This window comes from Mobula birostris, chromosome 9 (genome assembly GCF_030028105.1).
Source record: "Mobula birostris isolate sMobBir1 chromosome 9, sMobBir1.hap1, whole genome shotgun sequence".
Lineage (NCBI taxonomy): Eukaryota > Metazoa > Chordata > Chondrichthyes > Myliobatiformes > Myliobatidae > Mobula > Mobula birostris.
This window is the reverse complement of record NC_092378.1, coordinates 113,316,770-113,339,780: the sequence shown is the minus strand read 5'-3', so window position 1 is coordinate 113,339,780 and position 23,011 is coordinate 113,316,770. Positions and strand designations below refer to the sequence as shown.

At 41.5% G+C, this 23,011-nt stretch overlaps 1 protein-coding gene across 2 annotated transcripts in view; it reads left to right on the top strand.

Moving 5' to 3' along the window:
- Positions 1-23,011, top strand: part of syngr3a (synaptogyrin 3a) — a 75,202-nt gene that overhangs the window by 33,979 nt on the left and 18,212 nt on the right. For both annotated transcript variants that reach the window (XM_072268631.1, XM_072268632.1), the window contains exon 2: positions 7,802-8,036. In XM_072268631.1, the coding sequence (XP_072124732.1) occupies positions 7,802-8,036 (235 nt within the window). The remainder of the gene's footprint in view (positions 1-7,801; positions 8,037-23,011) is intronic.

Genomic DNA, 23,011 nt, shown 5'->3' with positions numbered 1-23,011 from the left:
ATGTGAACTTGATCTGTATTTTGCCTCATTTCTTAACCATGACACCTCAGCCATGGAATTTGCATTTCTACTTTTAGCTACTTCCAGTTGTCCATTTATCTTTCTCTACGTTTCTGATCCAGCAGTCTTATTGTTAGTAGTAGCTTCTGTTCCTCACGCAAACCTCTGCAAACAATAGATTGCTGTTGAGTTGGGGCACTGTGAAAGGCTTAAGATGCTGTAACAAGAGTTTGAAAGTGATGAGGAACACCGACAAAATGCTGGAGGAACTCAGCAGGCCAGGCAGCATCTGTACAGTTGCCGTTTCGGGCCGAAACCCTTCGGCAGGACTGATTTAAACTTCTTCAGGGTAGGCATCCCCAGAGTAGTAATCAAATCACAAACGAGAAACTCTGCAGATGCTGTAAATCTGAGCAACACACACAAAATGCTGAAGGAACTCAGCAGGCCAGGCAGCATCTACGGGGGGGGGAAAAGTACAGTCGACATTTTGCGCTGAAACCCTTCGGCAGGACTCAAATGTGATGATTTAGTTACCCTCAGCAGTTCCTTGACCATTTCAACAATGTTCTCTTCCCTTCCAACACTGTGGAAAGTGACATTATATGGATGATCAAGTTTGAGAAGGTCATTAAGCTGTTTATTGTGAATAATGACACTTCATTGGTGATCAATATCTCAGGGATGCCTCATCTGACAAACTGAGTCGTTTGTTACTCAAAGCTATGGCTGATTTTCCCCCTCCCCCACCCCCAAAAGTCTGTCTCCCAGAAGGTTGGTCAGTCTATCACCAAATACAATTTCTCATCCAGGTCTAACAGATCTTTCCCAGGGCAGTCTGAGAGGATGCATTTTTTTCTTTGGTACCTTTTGAGAGATCAGTAGCTCTTGTGTTTTTTGTGTATAGATTCTGATCTTGCTTATCCCTGGCTGGTGGATGTTGTGTCTCATGCTGCAAACGCAAAACTCCCAGAAGAGCGGAGTTTTTTCTTTTGTAGCTTGGTTTAAAAATTATCCTTTGACTCTAAAGATGGTAATTCACAGGTTACCGCAAGTGTCTGGTTCCTCTCTCATGTGAGATGATGTTCCAGAACAGGTTCAACCTTCTGCTGTGCTACTTTCCACTCTGCCAGAATCAGTTACTTCAGGAAGTGCATAATTCTATTTGGCTGCCTCAAACTCCTACTTCAAAGTACAAAGTAAAATCCTTTATCAGAGCGCATACATATCACCACATACAACCCTGAGATTCTTTTCTCAGTGGGGATACTTAGCAAATCTATAGAACAGTAACTATGAACATCAGGAACTAGAAACTGTAAACAAACTGTGCAAATACAGATATAAATAACAAACATGAAATAACAATATCCGTAAATGAGCCTCTAAATGAGTGAAGTTATCCCCTTTTGTTCAAGAGCCTGATGGTTGAGGGGTAGTAACTGTTCTGGTGCGAGTCCTGAGGCATTTGTACCTTCTACTTGGTGGCAGCAGTGAGAAAAGGGCGTGGCCTGGGTGGTGGGAGATCTTTGGATGCTACTTTTCTATGGCAATGGGTGGGGGTGTTGGGGGGGATTTACCTGTGATGTACTGGGCCGAATCCACTACCTTTTGTAGGATTTTCTGCTCAAAAGCCACGGCGTTCCTATACCAGGCTGTAATGCAGCCAGACAGCACACTTTCCACCACACGTGTACAGAAGTTTGCCAAGGTTTTTGATCAGATGTTGAATCTCCGCAGATTCCTCAGGAAGTAGAGGCGCTGTCATGCTTTCTTCACAATTATATTTATATGATAGGTCATGACAGGTCCTCTGAGATAGTGACACCCAGGAATTTAAAGTTACTGACCCTCTCCACCTCTGATCCCCCGATGATTACTGGCTCATGCACCTCTGGTTTCCCTGTCTTGAAGTCTACAATCAGTTCCTTGGTCTTAATGACATTGAAACATAGAAAACCTACAGCACAATACAGGCCCTTCAGCCCACAAAGCTGTGCCAAACATGTCCTTACCTTAGAAATTACCTAGGGTTACCCAGAGCCCTTTATTTTTCTGAGCTACATATATCTGTCCAAGAGTCTCTTAAAAGACCCTATTGTATCCGCCTCCACCACCGTCGCTGGCAGCCCATTCCACACACTCACCACTCTCTGCATTTAAAAAAAAAAAGCTTACCCCTGACATCTCCTCTGTACCTACTTCCAAGCACCTTAAAACTGTGCCCTCTTATGGCAGCCATTTCAGCCCTGGGAAAAAGCCTCTGCCTATCCACACGATCAATGCCTCTCATCATCTTATACACCTCTATCAGCTCACCTCTCATCCTCCGTCACTCTAAGGAGAAAAGGCCGAGTTCACTCAACCTATTTTCATAAGGCATGCTTCCCAATCCATGCAACATCCTTGTAAATCTCCTCTGCACCCTTTCTATGGTTTCCACATCCTTCCTGTAGTGAGGTGACCAAAACTGAGCACAGTTCTCCAAGTGGGGTCTGACCAGGGTCCCATATAGCTGCAACATTACCTCTTGGCTCTTAACCTCAATCCCACAATTGATGAAGTCCAATGCACCGTATGCTTTCTTAACCAGAGTCAACTTGCGCAGCAGCTTTGAGCGTCCTATGGACTCGGACCCCAAGATCCCTCTGATCCTCCACATTGCCAAGAGTCTTACCATTAATACTATATTCTGCCATCATATTTGACCTACCAAAATGATCCACCATATTGAGTGAGAGGTGGTTGTTAGTACACCACTCAGCCAAGTTTTCAATCTCTCTGTATGCTAATTCATCACTCCTTTTGGATACAGCCCACAACAGTGGTGTCGTCAGCAAAATTGTATATGGTGTTGGAGCTGTACTTGGCCACACAGTGGTAGCGTAAAACGAGTAGAGCAGTACCTGGAATATCCCTTGTCAAGTTGGCTTTATCACCATGGCATTAATTGTATCCTAATATCAGCTCTCTGCATGTTTTTGTTGGGACAGTCCAAATCCTTACATTATCTGCCTACATCCTTACAGGCATTCTCTCCAATAGTGCCCATAGCCTACTGTTACATCAATGGTAGCCTGGACTGGGCCGACATCCTTCCCAGCTGATTGGTCAAAACACCATTCCATCAGTGTAACTTTCCACAATATTTTTACAGATCTCGGCACTCTCGGTTGCAGTTTGTTTACAATTCGGATATCCACCCCGCTCAGAACACGAGCATTACTAATGGATATCCTTTTCGAATAACACCAAACTTTAATCCCTGAGGCATCCGTAATAAAGTGCCTTTCCTCAATACTAGTTTAACCACTGGCTTAAACACACAAACTGCTTAATCAATCCTAAAGCAGCATTCACACACAGCATCCAAAATCCCGGACGAAGACCCCCACAAATGTGACCTTCTCACTGGGGCTGGTATACAGACTTGGCTGGTTGGCTAACCCTGCTAAGAGTTGTGTGACTCAGTGGTAAGTCAGCCACCTTTCATAAACAATATACGTCTAGTGTCAGTATGATTTGGGTTTCAACCAAACAAGAACATGATGTTCTGATTAAAGAAGCCTTGAATTGTATGGCAGGTTGAATTAATTTCAGAATGAAGCTCTGCTTATGAAGTACTATATGCCAAGATACACACAAAAACAGAAAATGCTAGAACTACTGAGCATTGGGCATGCAGTATCTGTGGAAAGTGAAATGATTACTATTACAGATCTGGGACCATTCATCAGTACAGGAAAAGAGAAAATCAGGCTAGTTTTCAGAAGAGGAGAAAGTGAGGGAAGAATGGGTTGAACAAAAGGAATATTTCTGAATGGGTATGACCATATGCCTACTAGGAACAGATAGTAGGCAACACATTTTTGTTTTCATAACAAAGCTCATTCTGGACACAGTTTTTTTTCACTGTACTGAGATTTGGCTGAACGTGGTCATTTACAGGTTATAGAGACTGCTCTTGATAGCTTCGTTAAAACTTCTCAAATCTAGACAAGTAGGTTTACTTGTGGTTGTCAATAGATTTCTCAACTCATACCTAACCTAATTGACATTTGGGATTCTCCGTGATCCCTAGTATCACTTTTACTGTGTCTGTCCCTCCAACTCAATTTTAAAAATATTGAGAGTTGCTGGAACATAACCTTGGAGAGTGTACATCTGCTTGCTTCCTTTCATCAAGGGCTAAATGCTATTTGGATTCTAATTCCTTTTATAAATAAAACAAACATCTGCATGTTCAACTAGAAGTTGTGCAGTTGAAGGGATCCACTGTGTTGAAGCAGTCAGCCACACTGCTTTGCCAATTCCAAGAGTAGATTATTTTGTCACATTGAAACATATGCCTGTCTGGTTACCCGATATTCATTATCTTCCAAGAGCATCTGTTGGTATGCTTCAGTGTAGCCATGATATATATTGATAATGCAGTACTTTTTGGTTTTGCCTCCACTGTGTTGAAATAAATGGTTTGCTTTGTAAGGACATTACATTTTTCTCCAGAGTCAAGTTGAAATATCTCTGGTTGCTTTTAAACCAATATCTTGGTGTAGGAATATTTAGTAGTTGCTCTTTTTTTGGACAACAGGTAGAATGTTCTCAACTGTCTATGTGAATCTGGCCCTGGCCAGTTCGTGCCATTCATCCATTGACTTGCACTTTGTCACATACCGCACTTCATCACATACCACAGTCCAAGTCACACACTTATTTTTCTATAAATGTGGTGTTTTATTTACAGCCATTTGTCTTGCTGTCCAACACATCTGCAATAATCTTCCATCTTGTCAGTGCTTTGTGACCACTCTCTTGCAGTTCACTAGACATGCATCTATTTGAAGTCCATACAGATTTTCTAGTCAGTAATGCATACATTTAAGCAACACACACAAAATGATGGTGGAACGCAGCAGGCCAGGCAGCATCCATAGGAAGAAGCACAGTCGATGTTTCAGGCCAAGACCCTTTGCCAGGACTAACTGAAAGAAGAGATAGTCAGAGATTTGAGAAGGGGAGGGGGAGATCCGAAATGACAGGAGTGGGAGGGATAGAGCTAAGAGCTGGAAAGTTGATTGGCAAAAGGGATATGAGGCTGGAGAAGGGAGAGGATCATGGGACAGGAGGCCTAGGGAGAAAGAAAGGGAGAGGGGAGCACCAGAGGAAGATGGAGAGCAGGCAAGGAGTAATTGAGAGGGACGGGTGGGGGGGGGGGGGGAATAAATTTAATAAATAAGGGATGGGGTGAGAATGGGAGGAGGAGCATTAATGGAAGTTAGAAAAATAAATATTCATGCCATCAGGTTGGAGGCTACCCAGACGGAATATAAGGTGTTGTTCCTCCAACCTGAGTGTGGCTTCATCTTTACAGTAGAGGAGGCCATGGATAGACATATCAGAATGGGAATGGGACGTGGAATTAAAATGTGTGGCTACTGGGAGATCCTGCTTTCTCTGGCGGGCAGAGCGTGGGTGTTCAGTGAAATGGTCTCCCAGTCTGCGTCGGGTCTCACCAGTGCATAGAAGGCCACACCGGGAGCACCGGACACAGTATATCACACCAGCCGACTCACAGATGAAGTGTTGCCTCACCTGGAAGGACTGTCTGGGGCCCTGAATAGTGGTGAGGGAGGAAGCGTAAGGGCATGTGTAGCACTTGTTCCACTTACAAGGATAAGTGCCGGGAGGGAGATCAGTTTATTTTTTAACATAAATTTATACACTTTTTTGTTTTCAGAGTTAATACAGTCGCAGAACATAGTTGCCCCTCTAACCTCTGAAAAAGGGGTTCCCAACCAGAGGTTCACAGATTCCTTAATGGTATTGGTCTATGGCATAAAGGCTGGGAGCTGTTGCTCTAAAATATAGGAAATGGTTGGTAATTTAATCTGTCAACACATGTACTTTGTTGTTTGAATGCATTCCAGACAGCAGGCATTTTAGTAATTTCATCCCCAAACCCTGTTACCACATTTATCTGTCATCAGTCACATGAAACTTGCCTTTAGCAGAAGCTTTGACCAAGGACTGAACTTGTATGTGACACATTACAGTAAAAGGTGAAAAATCTGTCATGTGTTGGGAATATCCTGTAAATTTGAATGAATCAGCATAGAAACAGGACCCATTTCACTGTGCCCCTTGACTCTTTATGACGTTTTCTGCTTATGAACAAAGGGTGTTTTGTCAGATGTACAGGTAAATCAACATAGATCTAGTCTTTGAGAAATTTTCTTTTAATTCTCCTGTTTACCATATAAAACAAAGTTGTATTAACTATTGAGATGATAAATTTCAGATATTTTCATATTTTTGAGTTAGATTTGATGCAGTTCACGAGTGATTTTTGAAAATGTTCCTGAACAGTGAACTACAGAATAGGTTTATTTGGAAAACAGAGCATATTCTAATTTACAAGAGGGCACTGCTTTCTGAGGAATCATGGAAGGAAAACAAATTGCTTAATATCTGTTTTGTGCTTCCTCTGTCTGAAGCGCTCAGACAGCAGAAAAATAACTAAATCAGCGTGTGGAGGACCATAGGCAAGGCTTCGTGTTTCATTATTGGCATGAGTCATGCCTGATTCTGCAACCTTGTGATTCTCAAACCTAATTTATAGTTGAGTTTCAAAATAAAACTTATTTTCCCCCCACCACCCCCCATCCTACTAATGTGATCTGTCCTTTAAAACCTTGTGAGAGGTAGTGGTTTACACTGTTAACTCCTCAACGTTTGGAATAAGCAGGCATTGTTCTAAAGCAACTTGGGCACTAGTGCTTCAACATGAAATATTTGTGTTCTAGTTGGGAATTGGTCTCCAAATAAAATCAAACATCTTTTTCTCTCTCCACTAACTGCATCATGTTGTGTGACAGTAAAAGTTAAGCACGGACTAGAAGGGCCGAGATGGCCTGTTCCTGTGCTGTAATGGTTTTATGGTTATAGATTGAAAAATTGATCTAGCGTTTATTAGAAAATGTGACACTGGCTAACCCAGTATACTCAGGTCTAAAATAAGCAACCCAAGCCCTGCTTAATCTCAAGGTTTCAAAGAGTGCTTTGATGCAGTTTTGGTGTTTATTTTGAACTTCTGCGACAATAATGAGGCCTGGATCAGATGCCTTTAATCAGTAACTCACTTCAGAATCTGCGGGCTGTCACCTAGGATTTAGATGGTGAACAAAGACATTGTAGTTTGTAAATTTCCCAGGGTTCAGTCAATGTGGATCTACAAGGGTCTAGGCTTGTTAGGGTCATTAGGAAGAATTCCTGGAAGTTTGGTCATGAGGTATTCTAGATGCGTCTCATCTGACCACAGGATATGTGCCAATTTTATTACATCACTTCCTTTAACTCTACTTTGAAATCTGTTTTGGGGGAACAACGCAAAGCTAGAGAGCTGAAGAGATTTGAAGAGGATAAGATGAGAAAGCTCAGTGCTTTGGAAGCAACTCGCAGCATACTCTGCTGATTTCTGCTCAGAACCAACATTGCCTGTGTCAGACTCAATAAAGGCAGGGGGGGGGGTCATAAAATGATATTCACTGTAGCCTGGGAGAAGGTCCTTCCGAGTTCCTTGCTCCTCTAAACACACTTCATTGAATATTCAGCTTGGCTACAGATAAATTGAAGTGGCATAAGTGCATTTTATTGATCCTTATTCTCAAAATTTGTACCATGAAGTATCTGGGTTTCTAGGACTTCCTTCCTGGTGACCTTTTTTGATTAGAACTGTTAGTGTTGTTGATGTGCAAAGCTTTAACTCTTCACATTCTCACGTCTTCATTTTTTTTCCCTGCAGGTTTTCTCCATTGTTGTATTTGCTTCTATTGTGAATGAAGGCTACGTCAATAAAGGTGACAATCAACTTCACTGTGTCTACAATAAAAATGACAGCGCCTGCAACTATGGCATTGCAATTGGGATCATGGCCTTCTTCATATGCATCCTGTACCTCACCCTGGATTTCTACTTCCCGCAGTTCAGCAGTGTAAAGGACAGGAAACACATTGTAATGGGAGATCTGGGAATTTCAGGTAGATATACTTAGTGTCGCAAAGGAGACGGACTTCTACTTCTAAATGTAAAGTTATAAGCAATTCCTACATTTCTTAAACAAAGTTTTGTTATTTTGCTGTTATTGATTGTCCACAAAGTGGAAAACTTTCACCAAAATAACTAAGATTTAAAATATTCACAATTGATTACAAACCTTGAACTTGTTCATAAAAATCTCATCTGATAAAGATGTACTGGATTTCGGGTTTGGAGATGTAGAGTTTCCCCTTGTGCCACGTGGATGTTCTGAGCAAAAAGAAGCTGACCAGTTTTTGTTTTTATGACATGTAACACAGGGAATGGTTAATTTCAACAGCTTTGAGTTCGAATCTCATCATGTCAAGTTGTGAAATGGAATTCAATAAATTTAATATCTTGTAGGTTGTCATCAAAACTCATTTCCAAATTGTCACAACAATCCTACTCATTCACTGGGATTCTTGGGCAAAAGATGTACATCATTGTCATTTGGTATGGAATATATTTAGCACAAATCTGGTAGCAATGAATGACATTTAATATGTACTAAAGTGACCTAGTAACTGTGATGAATATACTCAGGGATAGTTTCTGCAGCCCCTTTGGGTGGAGAATTGCAAAGATTCACCATCCACTTGAAGAAATATCTTCTCATTTTTGTCATGAATGGTCTTACTTCAGACCAAATCCTGGGCACACTTGCCAGTGGAAACACCATTCCCTTATCTTTACCTTGTCAAACCCTGGAAGAATTTGTGCCGGTAAGACTCCCTATCATTTTCCTAAATGCAAAAGAACTTGAGTCCCATTCTAATCGATTTCTCTTTAAGTGAGATATTTCCCATTTGGACTAAGTTTGATGAATCCCCACTGCAGTCCCTCTGTTTTTCCTTGGGTGAGGAGGCCACATGTGTTCACAGTAGTTCAGATGTATTCTCACTAGGACCCTACAAAGTTCACCTCGATTTGTTTTAATCCTTTCCATGAATTATACTAAATCTAATGGAACTATGATCACCATTATAAAATTACTCTGGACTGGTACCCCATGCTGAATTTCAGAATCCACATATTCCGTGTTACTGAATTCACTATTATGATTTTTTTAAAATGAAAGAATTCCTGGAGATATTTTAAGAATTTTGTCTATACTTTTCACAGTACTTCTATTCATGAATAATAGGGTATCCAAAATCTACTGGATTTTGGCTTTTGCATTTGGACAGATTTGCATATTGTATATTTACACTTCTGCCACCTTCTGAATTTTTGTGTGGGTCGTTGTTGCAAAATCACTCGTGTGATTGCTCCTTTTCGCTCTACCACTTCTGTTGATCCTCATTTTCTTTTTTGACGTGTGCATGTGAGTCTGTGCTTGTGCGTTTGCGTGTCCGTGATGATGTAAAAGCCATGAAAAAGACAAGGCGCGGAGCGAGAGAGAGACTGTGTGGCACGCCACTCCTCACACAGACATTTTTGCAGTATTTTTCCTTTATTTTTACAAGGTCAAGTTGCGATTGCGACACTCAACTTGGCACAGATGGAAAGCGTACTCGGGAGCGGACCCGACTAGTTTCGAACCTGGGAACCTCCGTTCCTGGGTTCGGCGCCAATGTCATTGTGCCACCAGCCTCATATTTTCATTTTTAAAAAAAAATGTTTTTTCAAGTATACCAACGTCCACCGCATTTCTTTTTAGATCTGCTCTCTGTATCAGTTCAAAAGTCATGAATGTTCTCTTCAAAGTCCAGCGCGTTTTAGAAGTGGCTATAAAATTTATGTTTCAGTTATTCTCATTTATTCCAATCAATGTTGAACCAACGAAGTAATTTTGAATTGAGATTACTATTCATAGGGAAACACAGCAGCCAGCTTGTGTATATTAATAATACAGATACATTAATGGATATTACTAGATCTCCCTTGATGTTAATTCAGAGACAAACATTGGCCAAGGTACCTGGGATATTTCCCTAGTTTGTTTCAAAATACAACCAAGGTATCTTTTACGTGAATTTGAAGATAAAATGGAGGTTTAAAGGTTAATGTAGAACCTAATAAAGGTCTATAGGTTTCAACGGAGCAGACACAGAATCTTTCCTGTTTGAAAGAGCAAAGTTAAAGAAACTGTCAATGTAAGATAGCCACCTACAAACTAGAGGAGGATTCTGAAGAGTTCTTGTTATCTAGGATGGGCTGCCATGGTAATGGTGGTGGAGACTGATGTAGACATTCTTAACATGAACATAGAGTACAGCACAGGAACAGGCCTGTTAGCCCACAGTGTTGGTCCAAATCAGTAATTAAGTGCCCAACTTAATCAATCCCTTCAGCTTTCACAATGTTTACTTCCTTCCATTCTCTTGCGTCTCTGTGTGCCATTCTAAGAGCCTCTTGAACCCCTCTATTGTATTTGCCTCCACCACTCCATGCAACACATTCCAGGTACCTACCACACGCAGTGCAGGAAAAAATCTTGCCCACACTTCTCCTTTGAACTTGCCTCTTCTCAGATTAAACGCGTCTCCTCTGGTATTAGACATTTCAAGCCTGGGAGAAAGATCCCGGCTGCCTACTCTATCAATGCCTCTCAATCTTATGAACCTTCATCAGATCTTCCCTCAACTTCTGCTGCAGAGAAAACAACCCAGGTTTGGCCCATCTCTCCTTGTAGCACAAGCCCTCTAATCCAGGCAGCATCTTGGGAAACCTCTTTTGCACCTTCTCCAAAGCCTCGACGTCCTTCGTATAACGGGGCAACCAGAGATTAAAGCAGTTATCCAGATGTAGTATAACTAGAGTTTTACTAGAGTGCTACGTAACTCCTGTACTCTCGAGCTCATTTCCTTGACTAATCAAGGCAAACATGCCACATGCCTTCCTTACCACCCCATCAGCCTTCGTAGCCACTTGATGGACTTGGGGCCCCAAGATCTGTGAGCACATCAACATTATTGAGTCTTGTCATTATCAGTGTACTGTCCCTTTACATTCGATCTTTCAAAATGCAATACTTCACATTTGGCCGGGTTAAACTTGTTATGTCGTTTCTCTGCCCGTATCTCCAGCTGATCTATATCTCGCTGCCTCTTTTGTCGGTCTTCTATGCTAACCACGATGCCAATATTTGTATTGTGTGCAAATCTACTAACCTACTTAAGTTACAACCAGCAGAGGTCTTGGTACAAATCCCTGCACAACAGCACCAGTCACAGACTTCCAGCCAGAATAAATGCCATCAACTACTATCCTTCGCCTTCAATGAACAAGCCAATTCTAAATCCAAATTGCCAATTCACTGTGCACCCCATGCATCTTAATCTTCTGGATGTATCTCCCATAAGTGAGCTTAGTAAGTACCTTACTAAAATCCATGTAGACAACATCCACAGCTCTACTTCCATCAATCATCTTCATCATCTCCCAAAAACACTCCATCATTATTAAGATAAGACTTGCTCCATGCACAGCCATGCTGCTTGTCCCCAAGAGGCCATGGTTTTCCAAATATTTGTAAATCATATCCCTAAGAATCTTTTGTAGTAACATTCCTACCTCAGATGTGACATTGGTCTATAGTTTCTCGCATTATCCTTATTTTTCTTGGATATTGGAACAGAATTAGCTGCTTGCCAGTGCTCCATGCTAGATATGACATAAAGATGTTGGTCAAATGCCAGCAATCTTTCTCTTGTCTCTCTCAGTGAGCTGGAATATATCACGTCAAACCTGGGGGACTTACTATTTTGATACACACAACACCACTACTTTATCTTGAAATGCCCTAGCAAATTAAAATGCTTCACACTAATCACCCTATCCTTTTCATCTTTCTTCTTGGTAAATACTGATGCAAAGTACTCATTTATAACCTCACCCATATTTTTTTTTGCTTCCAAGCATATGTTCCCTGCTTTATCCTTGTCCTACCTGGACCTAGTTATTCTCCTGGTCTTGATATACTAGAGCATACCTTGGAATTTTTAAAATCCACCTTGGTAAGGACTTCTCATGGCTCCTCCTGGCTCACCTAATTCCTTTCTTGAATTTTTTTTTGCTGTTTTATAATTCTGAAGAGCTCTGTTTGATCTTGGCTTCCTAAACCTTCCTTTACTACTTGACTAAATTCACCACCTCTTGACATCCAAAGTTCTCTTACCTTGCCATCCTTGTCCTCTCTTACTGGAACACAAATTGTACTCTGTACAGTTGATATTTAACCACCCTCAACATGACAGATGTGGACTTGCCCCAAATTGTACTTATCCTTTTCTATGGCTATTTTAAAACAGATTTCTGATCAATGTTCCCTTACTGTTCTCCCATGAAAAGTCAGTCACCTGGCTAGGCTCATTACCCAACGCCAGCTCTAGTTTAGCCCTGCTCTTGCTGGGCATATACATATTGATTTAAGAAACCCTCTTGGATGCACCTAACAAACTCTGCCACATCTATACCTCTTGCACTAAGGAGATCCCAGTTTATATTAGGGAAGTTGAAGTCACCCCCAACAAAAGCCTTGATTTTAGACCTTTCCCTAACTTGCCTGAATTTTTGTTGCTCACTGTCCCAGTGGCTATTGGAGGTTCTATAATATAATCCTATTGAATGATTGTATCTTTTGTAATTTTGAGTTCTACCCATATAGACTTGGTGGATGTGTCCTCCATTTTGGCCCTCTGAGTACAAGTATGATCCTGATTAATAGTTGAACTTCCCCCTTCCACCCACCACCTCTTTTACCTCCTCTAAAACATTGAAATCCTGGAATATTAAGCACCCATTCCTGTTCCCCTCTCAACCAGGCCACAATCAGACTAAACCAAACATTTAGCAAGATGCAAGCAGAACACATTGAATGGTAAATCTAAGCCGAAGATATTGACAGTAAAATTTAGTAGTACTACATATTTTGGATTTCAGATTTAGATTTATCAGATGTACACTGAAACATACAGTGAAATGTGTCATTTGCATTAATAACCAACATCTGCTGGAGCAGCCTGCAAGTGTGCTGCACATTCTGGCACCAACAAAGCATGCCCGCAATGCTCAACAGGATAGAACATACCAAACACCAACAGCACAGTGAGCCCCATCCCTTCCTTCTTCCCTCCCTCCCCCCCCCCCCCCCCACACGCACATACAGTCCTCTAACCCCAGGGCAGGCAGTCCTGTTTTGCTCCAGTGGGCTGATGGATTCCCTGACACTGGGCCCCGACTTCTCCAGTGGACTCGCAATCTTTGACCTGGGCTGTGGCCAAGTAACGCGTTGTGCTGAAATTAAAAATAAAAGATTTTGTATTTGACTTGAGCTATGACTAAGCTGATTGAGCCACAATCAATCTGATAGGCACCTGACCTCTTCGATTCTTCTGATTGCTGCTTAAACCCTTCACTTCCACTTTAGTAGTTGTATAATATATTGCAGCTATTATTCTACAAATTTAATGTTAAAGTGCACCCTCCCAATATTCGTTTTGTTAGTTGAAGGCCTCTGGTAGTGGAGGGTAGGCATTTCAACAATCAAATTTAAATTAACCATCTGGACAATGAGGGAAATTTGGAAGTAGACTATATATATCGAAAAGTCATCTTAAAACCTGACTAATACTTGTGTCCAGGGCATGATGGCAGCCTGAATGTTGGGGTGTCCACTATGTAGGGTGCTGAGAATTAACAATGAATAGAAGCTTTCTGTTGTAGCAAGCAGTCATGGTAGCGTAGTGGTTAGCAACACGTTTTACACTACAGGCGACCCAGGTTCAGTTCCCACCACTGCCTGTAAGGAGTTTGTACGTTCTCCCTGAGAAAACGGCCTGGGTTTCCTCCTGGTGCTCCAGTTTCTTCCCACAGTCCAAAAATGTACTGTTTGGTAGGTTAACTGGTCATTGTTTTGTGATTAAGCATGGATCAAATTGGGAGGATTACTGGTCGGTGTGGCTCGAAGGGCCTATTCTGTGCTGTATCTAATAGGTAAATTGTTACAAAGGAAGTTTACAGCATTCTTATCACGACCACATAAGTAAGCCTTTAGACTCTTTGGGTCAAACCCTCATTCAATGAGATCACAGCGGATTCCCTTCCCTTGGTGAGGGGATTACTGTAGCCAAGTGTCGCAATGGCAAGAGAGATGAGCAATGATCTTACTGAATGCAAGAGCAGGCCCATGAGATGAAATGATCTCCTGCTTGTCATTCTTACATTCATGATTTTAATATCTCACACTTCCTCCTGTATCATTGTTGTCTATCCACTTCAGCCAAAAGTTTACACAACTAGGCTTCTGTAAACATCAGCATTTTTCAATACTGTTCTTTCTATATGAACATACATTTTGAAAGTATCGTATAATTTCATAACTGAGCAGGTAGAAGTATTCAGGACAGAAATATCTAACTGTTTAAGTGTTACTAATTCTCATTTTCTTTCATTTTAATATGAGACCAATGAATGTATAATTATCTTGCAGTTTAATTTTTATGATCCACAACACTACTAAATAACAATCAAGGTACCCAAGGAACTACAGATTCTACAGAATTTATTGCAGTAAATAAAAAGGAATATTTTTATTGTCTCAAAAGTTCTGCTCCAAGTCTTGGTGAGTTGGCACAAGGTTTCCAACTGATTATAGATGTGGGCCGGATCTGTATCACAGTGAGTCAATGGCTACATGGTGTGGTGAGGGGGGGGTGGAATAACTCTGACGCCAATAGAATCATGATTAAGTATGATATCATACACATTTGCTTTTACACATATATTTAAAAAAAATATTGCTTGCACAATCTCAAATTTAGAGAGCGTGATCAAGCTTAAAAGATGAAAAGCTTTCTTGCATAAATTCCAAATTTAAAAAAACTACACTAACATGCAAAAATATCATGCTGCCAGTCAGGCATGTTCAAGCTCAGACCATTTACTTTGACCTGCTGCTGCCTGTAGTCCCTTTTATCCAACCTTGGACAGTCTAGACTGTACTTAGCAATACACCCAGCATCTTTTTTTAGCTTTTTCTGGTCTCATTTGCTATTTTCTAGAGAATTCCACATTCTATGGTAAGTTAGTGTTAAGCATCATAAAGAAATTGTGGGTCCAGATTCCTTTAATTCTAGCTTTGGTTCGAGCTGGAATTGATATTACAGTCATAGTTTTTAATTTCCCACTTAATGGGAATAATAATTCAGTAGGATACCCTTTTCCATATTGTATTTGCAATTAAATTATTAGCAAAACATTATGCATTCATTTAATTTCTCCAGATAAGGAGGCAATGCTGGTGATATTACAGAAGTTGCTACTTGGATTAGTTGGGGTACAGTATTCTTTCTTACAGCTCAAGATTGAAGGTATAGGTGATCAGATGTCTGCCGTAGGGTCAGAGTCTGACCATGTGGTTCAGAAAGGATGTACATTTGATTTTAATTGCGAGTGCACTAGCTCATTACAACTATTTGTCAGTACAAGTGGCTCAACCTTCTGCATTTCAGCCAGAATTCCATGTACAGTTGGAAGTATGGCTGTACTTGCAATTAGGAGTGGCCCCCAAGACCAGACTGAGTGCTGATATGCTGAGAAAGGGCTTGTGTGAAAGGTACTGAACGATTGTCATAATGCACAGAAATATATACAAGGCAGGTATCAATGCACAAAGGAAGTGAAAGAAATTTCTGGAAGAGATGCAATTCTGAAAGAGGCTGGATGGGCTGTGGTCTATAGTCATTTCTTGCATGCTCAAATCCAATTTATCTGTCAGTAATTTTAATGTCCTAAAGGCTTTGGCATATATTTACAACCACCAACTATTCAGGGTCACGCAGTCTTATTTTATTTCGTTGTCTTTTAAGTTAGGTTGTTTAATAATTATGGCTAATATTTGAATGGTTTTGGCCCAAAATGTTGACTCTCTATTCCTTTCCATAGATTCTGCCTGACCTATTGAGTTCCTCCAGTGTTTTGCGAGTGTTATTCTGGATTTCTAGCATCTGCAGAATCTCTTCCATTTATTTAAAGGGAAATTTCGTGTTAATTAGCTTTGACACAGAAATAACAAATTCATTTTGAGATGTGGAATGGACATTTACTATAAACCATGACAAATGCATGTATTTGAAGGATGTTATTTAGAACATCGATAAACTAAACCAAAAGCAGTTCATAAATCATTTGAATATTAGAGGAGAAATGTGAAATAGTGTATGATTTTTATTAAGTGTTAACTGAATAATATTTCAAAAAACAGGAGATTCTGCTGATGCTGGAAATCTTGAACAACAAAAACAAAATCCCGTCCAGCATTTTTCTGTGTGTTGATAATACTTCAAAATAGCTTTTGTAATGTTTAGTTGTTTTATAAGGAATAGTGCTATAAATTAATTACAAATAATGTCTTTTAATGGAAATGCAAATTAATCTTAAAATGATGATCATGTATGTTTTAAAAAAAAAATTTGGTGTGGAATTTCCCAATTACTAGTATACCATCTGTACTTGCCACTGACCTTTATATTGTCTGCACGTGGCTTCTGTGCGTCCCTCTACTTAAGAATTTCCTTCCTGAAGCCTCTTCAGCAGAACTCTGCTGCTGTCACTGCTAACACGTAGCAGGGCCATACAGGAAAAAGTTCCTTCCACGTAATACTGGCAACTAAGAAATGCCCCTTGAATTAGGCAGTAAACTGTCTGAAATCATTTTTTGTCTCCTCATTTTTCAGAAATATAACAATTATTTAAATCAGTTAAACATTAAAACATTATTTGTTTAAAACTTCTAAGCTATTAAAAATGAACTCGAATTATTAGCATTGCGTTATGCTTTAAAATGTGATTTTTAAAAAATTCTGTCTGGATTTGAATTTCAAATATTATACAATCATACTCAACGTGTACTGAAAATAAACTTGCAAATGATTCAGTCTTCATTTGCACAGGATTTACAGAATCAACAGCTATATTTTTAGAAAGCTATTTTGTGAAGTAATAGTCTGTCCTGTCAGGTTCTTGTTTGATGTGGATACCACACATTTATTGCAGGGAGCAAGAATTTGCTTCTTGGCCATTTTTTCCAATGTTCCCATGTGTTGCTAGGGTGTGAAACTGAAGTGAGAAAATAAGGAAATGTTTTTGAGGTTTGATGGAGCAGAGTTGGATGAGGACAATGTACAACATTAATGTCAATGTGGACTAATGCCGAGAGGCTTTTTTCTGTGCTGTGCACAATTTGTAATGATGTATCTTCAATATAAATGGAGTACTTTGAAAGAAAATATGTTCCAACAAAGGAAATCAATTCTTACTGTTTCCATATTATAGAATACAAATCCTGTCACATTCTACAATATGCTTCTGTAACCTGAAAATAAAACCAAGTTGCTGTGCTTAAGACTACAGATTTGGCAGGTGTATTTTTGAACTAATAAACGGGGATTTCTATAATTAGTATTTAATGTTCATTTGTGTAGATCTTGCTACAAATGGTTGCTCAAGCATGTACTATGGGGTAGAGTGGACGCAGTGAGCAGAGCAGGAAGGAGCTGAATGCAGTTGGCAAATACACAAATGATAAAAGACATGATGAGCTTTATTGGTCAGATATATAAAAGTCAGAATTTACAATGAAATGCATTGTTTTCATGAATAACCTGTGCAGAGGATGTGCTGAGGCAGCCCGCAAGCATTGCCTCGTCTCCGGCACCAGCATGGCATGCCCCCAACTCGCTAAACTTAATCTGTAGATCTGTGATGTGGGAGGGAATTGGAGCACCCTAGAGGAAATGCACGCAGTCACAGGGAGAACAGACAAACTCCTTACAGGCAGCGGCGGGAATTTGTATCACTGGTGTTGTAAAATGTTATGCTAACGGCTGAGTGCTGTGCCACCGAATGAGCCAAGAAGAATACCACGAACTCTAAAGTAGGGTTTGAAAAGAGTGGAGGCCAAACGTTCTATAGTGGGACTATAACAAAGACCTGTACCTTGCACATAGCTATGATTTGTTCATGTTAACTGTTCTACCTTGTAGTTCTAAGATTTTCACTTCCTTCTATGCAAACTGTCATTTAATGTGCTTCCTTAATTTGGAACCAAACAAGCATGAAGTGAAAAGTTCCCATTCTAGTATCTCTGTATAATGATCACTATCATTTAAAAATCAAAACTGGTTTAACTAGGTATCAGAAGAGCCAGTACAATTAACAGCAGCTTTATTCACAATGTCAGTAAGGTTGATTATATTTGGTAAGTGCTGCAAAAATGTGTCCCTTGGCATCAAAAAGAGAGGTTTATTTGGCTATTAGCAGTAGGAAGGAGATAGAGAAGACAATAAATTAGTTTCATAAACACGAGATTCTGGAGGTGCTGAAAATGCAGAGACCCGCTGAGACCCCCCACACCCCCCATAGGAACTCTTCAGGTCAGACAGCATCTATGGAAGTGAATAAACAGTCGACGTTTCGGGCCAAGACCCTTCTTCAGGACAGGAAAGGAAGGGGGAAGATGCTGGAATAAGGTGGGGGGGAGGGGAAGGAGGACAAGCTAGAAGGTGATTGGTGAAGCAAGGTGTATGGGGGAAGGGAGATGAAGTAAGAAGCTTGGAGGTGATGGGTGGAAAAGACAAAAGTATGGAAAAGAAGGAATCTGATAGGAAAGGACAGTAGACTTTGGGTGGAAGGGACAGGGGCAATGGATGGTGACGGGCAGGTGAAGAGAAGAGGTAAGAGGCTGGAGTGGGGAATTGAAGAGAAGAGGAGGGGATTTTTTTTTTTTTTTTTTGGTGATATCTATGTTCATGCCATCAGTTTGGAGACTACCTAGATGGAGTATGAGGTGTTGTTCCTCCACACTGAGAGTGACTTCATCATGTCAGAAGAGGAAGCCATAGGCCGACATGTCAGGACGGGAAAGGGAATAGGAACTAAAATGGTTGGCCACTTTTTGTGTTTGGAACGGAGGTGCTCGACAAAGTGGACCTTAACCTACGTTGGGTCTCACCATTGTAGAGGAGGCCACATTGGGAGCACTGGATCTGGGAGGTGATCCCCAACAGATTCACAGATGAAGTGTTTCCTCACCTTGAAGGACTATTTAGGGCCTTGAAAGGAGGTGAATGGGCAGGTGTGGCATTTCTGCCCCTTGCAGGGTTAAGTGTCAGGAGGGAGATTAGTGGGGAGGAAGAAATAGACAAAGGAATCACGGAGGGAGTGATCTCTGTAGAAAGTGGGGTTGGGGGGGGGTGTAAGGATGCGTTTGGTGGTGGAGTCCTGTTGAAGAGAACAGAAATTGCAGAGACTGATGTGTTGGATGTGGAGGCTCACGGGAGGACAAGTGGAACTCCATCCCTGTTAAGGCAGTGGGAAGATGGGTTGAGTGAGGATGTCCAGGAAATGGAGGAGTTGTGGGTGAGGACACCATCAAAGATGGAGGAAAGGAAAACCAGCTCTTTGAAGGAGGAGGACATCTGATGTCCTGGAAAGGAGAACTTCATTCCAGAACAGGTGCGGTGGAGCCAAAGGAATGGGGAAAAGGGAATGGCTTTTTTACAGGAGAGAGGGTGTGAAGAGGTACAGTCAAGGTAACCATGCAAATTGGTAGGTTTATAAAAGATCTCATGGACATTTTCTGTCCAGAGAGGTGGTGGGGGGGAGAGAGAGATATTGGGAAAGTGGAGAGAGTTGTCAGAAATGGAACAAGTGAATTTCAGGGCAGGGTGGAAGTTGATTCAAAGTTGGTGAAATTGACGAGCTCTCCATGGGTGCATGAAGTTTCACCAATTTAGTCATCAATGGATTACTGAAAGAGCTACATTGCTGAAAGAGGCAGTTATCCCTGCAAGTAGGCAAACTGCTATACTTGCCCCACTCACCTCCACTCAGGGCCCCAAACATTCCTTAGAGGTGAGGCAATACTTCACATGTGTATCTGCTGGGGTCTTCTACTGTATCCGGTGCTCCTGATGCAGCTGCCGTTACATTAGTGAGACCCAATGTGGATTGGGGCCCACTTTGTCAGGCACCTCTGTTCTGTCTGCAAAAAGCAGGATTTCCTGGTGACCAGCCATTTTAATCCCTATCCCTGATTCCAATCTGGCATGTTGGTCTGTGGCCTCCTCCTCTGCCACCATGAGGTCACTCTCAAGCTGAAGGAACAACACCTCTGGAGCGAGAGAGGAGGTTACTCACAGGTCCTTGAATGAGATTTAAAAGGGAGCATTCTCAGCCTTTCCAGTGGACCAATCAAATAATGATTCATTAGCAAGGGCAAATAAAAAAATAAGGCAGGGGCAAGTGGAGCAGCCATTGTTGGAGTAGACCAGTGTTAGACTGGAGAGGCTTTGGCGAGAACAGATGTATCTACTAAGGTTATTCTTCATTCTTGATCTGTTTGTACGTAGAGCAGTGAGAATGGCTTCAGGGGCTGTGTTGTGTTCTTTGTGTGAGATGTGGGAATTCTGGTAATCCGGTCTCCCGGATAACCGAGCTGCAGCTTCTCTGAGAACACGTTAAGGAACTGGAGCTGCAGCTCGATGACCTTTGGCTCCCACGGGAAACAGAGGAAATGATAGAGGTCGTCACCCCTAAGATGCAGAAGGCAGGTATCTAGGTGACGGTCAGGAGAGGAAAAGGAAATGGTCAGCTAGTACAGAGTGCACCTGTGGCTGTTCCCCTCAATAATAAGTATACTGTTTTAGATACTGTTGGGTGGGGTGGGGGGGGAATGATCTACTGGGGGCGGGAGGAGGAAAGGACTGTCAGGAGAGGAAAAGGAAATGGTCAGCTAGTACAGAGTGCACCTGTGGCTGTTCCCCTCAATAGTAAGTATACTGTTTTAGATACTGTTGAGTGGGGTGGGGGGAATGATCTACCGGGGAGGGGAAGCTCTGGTATGGAGTCTGGCACTTGTAGCTTAGATGGGAAGAGGGGAGAAGAGGACTGCACTAGTGATAGAGGATTCCTTACTTAGAGAAGTAGACATGAGATGCTGTGGGTGTGATAGAGGCACCCGGATGGTGTGTCGCCTCCCAGGTGTCAGGGTCAGAGATATCTTGGATCAGGTCCACAGCACTCTAAAGGGAGAGGGTGAGCAGCCAGAAGTCTTGGTACACATTGGCACCAACAACATGGATAGGAAAAGGGAGGTGGTCCTGAAGAGAGAACTTAGGGAGCTAGGTAGAAAGCTGAAAAGCAGGACCTCCAGGGTAGTAATCTCTGGATTGCTGTCTATGCCATACACTCTGAGGGTAAGAATAGGATGATTTGGCAGGTGAATACATGGCTGAGGAACTGGTATACGGGGACAGGATTTCAGATGTCTGGATCATTGGGATTTCTTCTGGGAAAGGTATGACCTGTACAGAAGGGATAGACAGGGTACACCTGAATGCGAGGGGTTCAAGATTCTTGCAGGCAGGTTTGCTGGAACTGTTGGGGAGGGTTTAAACTAATTCAGTAATGGGATAAGAAACTGAGTAATAGGGCTGAGGAAGAGGCAGTTAGTATACAAGCAGAGGTGGTGTGTAGTGAGACTGTCGGCAAGTACAGGCAGATGACAGGAAAAAATTGGAGTCATGGGTGAGTTGCATTATAACGGGGACAAAATCGAAAAGGGTGGTGAATACAGGGCTGAAGATGTTGTATTTGAATGAATGCAGCGTAAGACAGATGATCTTGTAGCACAGTTGGAGATGGGCAGGTATGAGGATATTGGCATTAGTGAGTTGTGGCTGAAAGAAAATTATAGATTGGAACTTAACATCCATGGATACACATTGAAAGAACAAGCAGGTAGACGGGAGTGTTGTGGCTCTGCTGGTTAAAAAATCAAATCAAATAAAAAATCCTTAGAAAGAGATGCCATTAGATCTGAAGATATAGAATAATTGTTGGTAGAGTTAAGTTACTGCAAGGGGATGGGGGGGGGTCGAACCCTGATGGGAGTTGTATACAGGCCTCTAAACAGCAGCCAGGATGTGGGCTACAAATTACAAAGGGAGATGGAAAATGCATGCCAAAAGGGCAATGTTGTGATAGTCAAGGAGGATTTCAATATGCAGCTAGATGGGGAAAATCAGGTTGGTATTGATTTTAGATCCCAAGAGAATTTATAGAAAGCCTATAAGATGGCTTTTTAGAGCAGCTTGTTGTTGAGTCCATTAGGAGATCAGCTATTCTGGATTGGGTGTTGTGTAATGAACTGGATTTGATTAGGGAGCTTGAGATAAAGGAGTCCTTAGGAGCCAGTGATCATCGTATGATCGAATTCAACCTGCATTTTGAAAGGGAGAAGCTAAAGTCAAATGTATCACTAGAGGAAAGGGAATTGCTCTTGAAAGAGCAGCTAGCCAAAGATGATTGGAGGAGGGCACTAGCATGGATGACAGCACAAAAGCAATGGCTGTAGTTTCCGTGGACAATTCGGAAGGCACAGGATAGATGCACCCCAGAGATGAAGAAGTATTCTAAAGGCAAGATGACGCAACCTTGACTGACAAATAAACTCAAAGACAGCATAAAAGCAAAAGAGGGCATATAATACAGCAGAAATTAGTGGGAAGTTAGAGGATTGGAAAGCTTTTAAAAACCACAGGAGGCAACTGGAAAAAGCCATGAGGAGGGAAAAGATGAAGTGTGAAGGTAAGGTAATATCAAAGAGGATACCAAAAGTATTTTTCAGATATATAAGGAGTAAAAGAGGTGTCAGTAGATATAGGAAAACTGAAAAATGGTACTGGAGAGGTAGTAATGGGTGACAGGGAAATGGCAAATGAACTGAACAAGTATTTCACTGTAAAAGAAACTAACAGTGTGCTGGAAATTCAGAAATGTTGGGGGCAGAAGTGAATGCAGTTGCTATTTCTGGGGGTGAAGGTGCTTGGGAAGCTGAAGGGTGTGAATGTAGATGTCGCCTCGTCCAGATGGATAATACCCCAGGGTTTTGAAAGATGTAGCTGCAAAGATTGTAGAGACATTAATAATG